This window comes from Mandrillus leucophaeus, unplaced genomic scaffold, assembly GCF_000951045.1.
Source record: "Mandrillus leucophaeus isolate KB7577 unplaced genomic scaffold, Mleu.le_1.0 Scaffold68, whole genome shotgun sequence".
Classification (NCBI taxonomy): Eukaryota; Metazoa; Chordata; class Mammalia; order Primates; family Cercopithecidae; genus Mandrillus; species Mandrillus leucophaeus.
Window position 1 is genome coordinate 437,188 of NW_012107363.1, and position 4,063 is coordinate 441,250.

General features: G+C 58.1%; 1 protein-coding gene across 1 annotated transcript in view; it reads right to left on the bottom strand.

Annotated features, from left to right (window-relative positions):
• CRMP1 (collapsin response mediator protein 1) overlaps positions 1-1,760 on the bottom strand; it is a 74,426-nt gene extending 72,666 nt beyond the window's left edge. The window contains exon 1 of the mRNA XM_012002133.1: positions 1,160-1,760. Coding sequence (XP_011857523.1) covers positions 1,160-1,192 — 33 coding nt within the window. The 5' untranslated portion in view covers positions 1,193-1,760. The remainder of the gene's footprint in view (positions 1-1,159) is intronic.
• Positions 1,761-4,063: the final 2,303 nt, after the last annotated feature.

Consider the following 4,063-nt stretch of genomic DNA (forward strand, 5'->3'; position numbering starts at 1 on the left):
CAGCCCCGCCGACCCCCGCCCGGCGCACACGCCCTTGGCGGGCCCTGGCCTCGCTCTCGCGATCTAGAGAGTCTGGTTTTCAGGGCTCGTTTAAAAGAAAACGACGGCGCGGTCAGGGCCCGCTGGCGGCGCCACAGGTGTGCGGCCGCGCATCTGTAGGCCTCCCCGGAACATCTGCGGGGGTGTAGGGGGAGGGAGTGTGGGACTTGGGCCAAGGACCGGCCCAAGCTTCTGGGAACGTTCTTGGCCCTCCAGGATCGCGCCCAACGACCGCTCCCCTCTTGCCTCTCCTTCCATAGCCTCCGTTTGTCCTTTCCGAGTGCCTCTCCCTGAATGCACCAAGCAATTTTTCCATCTCGGACCCCAAGCCTTTATTCACGCTGTACCCTCTCCCTGAATAGTCTTCCCCAGACAAAAGGCTGCCCACTCCCCTAGACCCATCTCCACTGCCTTCCCCACCGCGAAGCCTCTCCCTGACACCCTCTCCAACTTAGCATTGAACCAGCCTTCCCTGGGGGCCTCTAAGGTGGAATCTCCGTAACTGGCAGAGGTAACAGCAGGGACAGAAGAGTCTGGCCTTAATTAATGCTGACCTGTTCTACTCCGACAGCAGCTCCCTCACCACACAGCAGCCTGGCATTGGGGTTGTAGCAGGACGAGCTGCAGACATAACTCCTCAGACACCTGATTAAAGAAGGAAGTGGTTTATTCGTCAAGGAGCGTTGGCAGATTCGCGTCTTAAGAGCCGAGCTCCCGGCCAAATAAAAAACCACTTCCTTCTTTAATCCGGTGTCTCAGGAGTTTTGCCTGCGGCTGGTCCTGCTACAGGGCCACCAGGTAACCCCGCAGAATTGCCTCCAAGACAGCAGGTGTTTGGAGGGCTGGGCCACTGGCACCAAGGTCTCCACAGCCCTGGAGACAAGCTGGGAGTCAGGAGGATTAGGGTGCTCCTGCCTCCCAGCAGTGTGGACACCAGCCCCGGGGTCCATGATCCAGATGTTGCTCCAGAGGGAGGTGGGCAGGAAGCCAGGTCACAGCTTGACAAGGTTCATAACAGTAGAGGGGAAAAGATGAAAGATGGAGGAAAAGGGGGAGTCCCAGCCAGCCCCCACCTCACTGAACAGGTGCCCCAAGTCCCCAGGCAGAATAAAACACCAACCTTATCCACCACTTCGCTGTTCATTTGCTGCATGCGAAATCCAACCCCACAGGTCCTATGAAATAACTCATCTTTTCTGCTTCCAAGTTGTCATCCAGAGCGAGGGTGGCCAAGTCTATGATACAGCTCCGCCAGCACCCTGGTTGGGGGTTGGGGCCCTGATCTCCACCATCCCAGAGGCCATTCCCCTAATCCAGGGCAGGAGGCCAGAGACACCTGGGCCTTAAAATAGAGGTGAGGTTTTAGCTTCACAGATAAGCCAGCTCAGTATCCCCAGGAACACTAGGCATAATTTTCCCATTTTACAGATAGGAAATTGAGGCTTACAGAGGTAAAATGATGTACCCCAGGTGCAAAACATATTAGCTGCAGCAAAGCAGCATGGAGAAGCCAGGTTTCCCCACACTGTTTACAACTCATTTCCCTCCACGCATTCATGCATCCCTGGCTCTCAGCGAGGCCTAAAATCTTTGTCAATGACCGGAAATTGCAGGTGGGGACACTGTCCCTCCCCAAATCCTACATTCCCTTCCTTGGAGTTGTTAAGTCCTAGGTTCCACGTACCAGGGCGTTCCCTGGGGTCAGTCTGGAGATTTGAGCAGAAAGCCCCCAGAGCAAGGGACAAGACCACGTGCGTATCAGGGGGAGGAGCATCCGCCTGCCACTGGCCAAACAGATCGCTGCTCCCAAGCAGATTTCGCCGGTACAAAGCGCCGCAGACGCTCAGCCTCCAGCAGCGGCAATCGTTGCGCCTGCGCCGCAGAAACCCCTCCTGCAGCCCAGGGAGAAGCCATGTGGGCGGGGGGGAAGGGCCGGGGCACCCGTTGCAAATCCCTGGAGCGGTGAGGCCCGCCCCGGAACCTGAGCCCGCTGTAACCCAAGCCTCAAGGCTACTCTGCCAGCAGAAAGTAAAACCCTCCCTCCGTGGAGATCGGGAGCCCCTGAGTTCCACAGTCGCGAAGCTCGAGTGCTGTCGGAGCCCTGGGCGCGCCAGAGCGGCTGCCTTTTGTCCGGTCCCTGAGAAGCCATGGAGAAGGGCAGAGGGGGCCACATGGAGAAGAGGAAGGAATAGGGGAGAGGAACCGGAGAGGTGAAGCGAACAGCGTCTCCAAGCGTCAGGGCGCAGCTGTGGGGCTGGCCCAGCCTGCGCCCTCGGGGTGATGCTAGCGTTGGTGACATTGACCGCAGCTCCAGAGGAACTCTCCTTGGGACAGCTACGGGCAGTGCACAAAGCGCCCTCGCCTCTCTGGTACCCCACCACGCTTTGAAGAAGGCCAGGAGAAGACGGCCACCCCCATCTGACAGATGGAGAAGCTGAGGCTCAACAGAGCAAAGCGCCTTGGCTGGAAACCCGGGTTCCCTGGTGCTGGTCCGGCTTCTCCGCCCGCGACCGAGAAGCCTCCCCATTGGCCTCGGATCCCAAGAGAGGTCGGAACACCAGGGAAGGTAGTGGATGGGGGAGATAAAGAAGGGATGGGGGAAGAGGAGGCTGGACTCTCGCACCATCTCCCTTTCTGACCACCCCCACCACCATACACACACACACACACACACACACTCACCCCCCCTTGCTGTTGGACCTCTCCCTCGCGAGGCGCCGACTTCAGGACCACGGAGAGCTCTGGAGCTGCAGAAAGCCCGCCCGGGAAGGGATGGGGCCCGAAGAGGCCCACCACCGTATCTACCAGCCCCCTGCTCCTATTCCTCCAGGAAGCCCTCCCAGATATCTGCCCCGATCAAGTTCTGCTTCCCTCCAGGCTCACTCTGGGTCACTCACAGCATTTAAGAGGGGAAGGTTTAATTAAAATGATAATGATTGTAATAAAAGTCAATAACAAACATTTATTGAATGCTCACTACCTACGGGCATTAACTGATTTAATTATCACAATGAATCCGTCGCTCACCCTAACCTGGGAACTTCTGGAGGGTGGGGCCAGGTTGCTGAGCCAGGGACCTAGCGCCTACCCTGGGCCCGGCACCTAGCAGTGCTCCGGCTTCCAGGTCTGGACCAATTCGAAAACTCCCTAGCCCTCGGGTGCTTCAACTTCCGTTTTTCCGGCACCTGACCCTGGATCTTGTCGGTCCAACCAAAGGCTATGCCGTGCATCGACCCTTCTTCCCCCAGTTCCCTGGTGACCCCCAGCTCAAGAAAGAATACCCACAGGGCCCAAGCCCTAGCGTTACTTCTCCCTGATCCTCCCGGCCCCATGCTCAGGTCTAGGAGGCTAGAGATCCCGGTTCAAATCCCAGCTCTACCTCCACCTTGCTCTGTGAAGCAGGCACATTGGTGTGTGCTGTGGAGCTCAGGAGTGCCCCTTGAATATATTGACGCTTGAGGACAGGGGTTTACGGCTCCAACTGCCCGACGACCTAAATCGACGACCTAAATCCTTAGTCAAATCCTTCCCCCCAGCAAGCATGAGGGGAGCACTCGGGAAAAAGCTCCTTCCAGCTTGAAGCTGTGTGGCCGCAGGCGATTCGCGGAACCTCTCCTGGGGCTGACACACAGTAGGTGCTCTATAATTACTACCGAGTGAGTGGACGGATGAATGGACCAACGCGGAACGGAGCTCCAGTTCTTTTCACAAAATAGAATGAGGGGTCTGGGCACCCTCCAGCTTGCAGGGAGACAGAGAGGAGCGATCTTTCGCGTTTTAAGCGTCCATGCGGTGGCTTTAGCCAACTTACTTCCCCTCTCAGAACCTCGCTCTCCCTTTCTGCAGAAAAGGAGCCCGGACTGGACCCGGGCGATCCCTTCCGAGTCTCACGGACCACGCCGGCCAGCCCTGACCCAGTCGCCCCAGCTCTAGGAACCTCTTGCATGATGAGGTGGGGGAGGGGCCGCGCCGTGGCTCTCCCCAGCCTGGCGGCAGCTGCCCCAACACCCGAAGCGCAGGCATG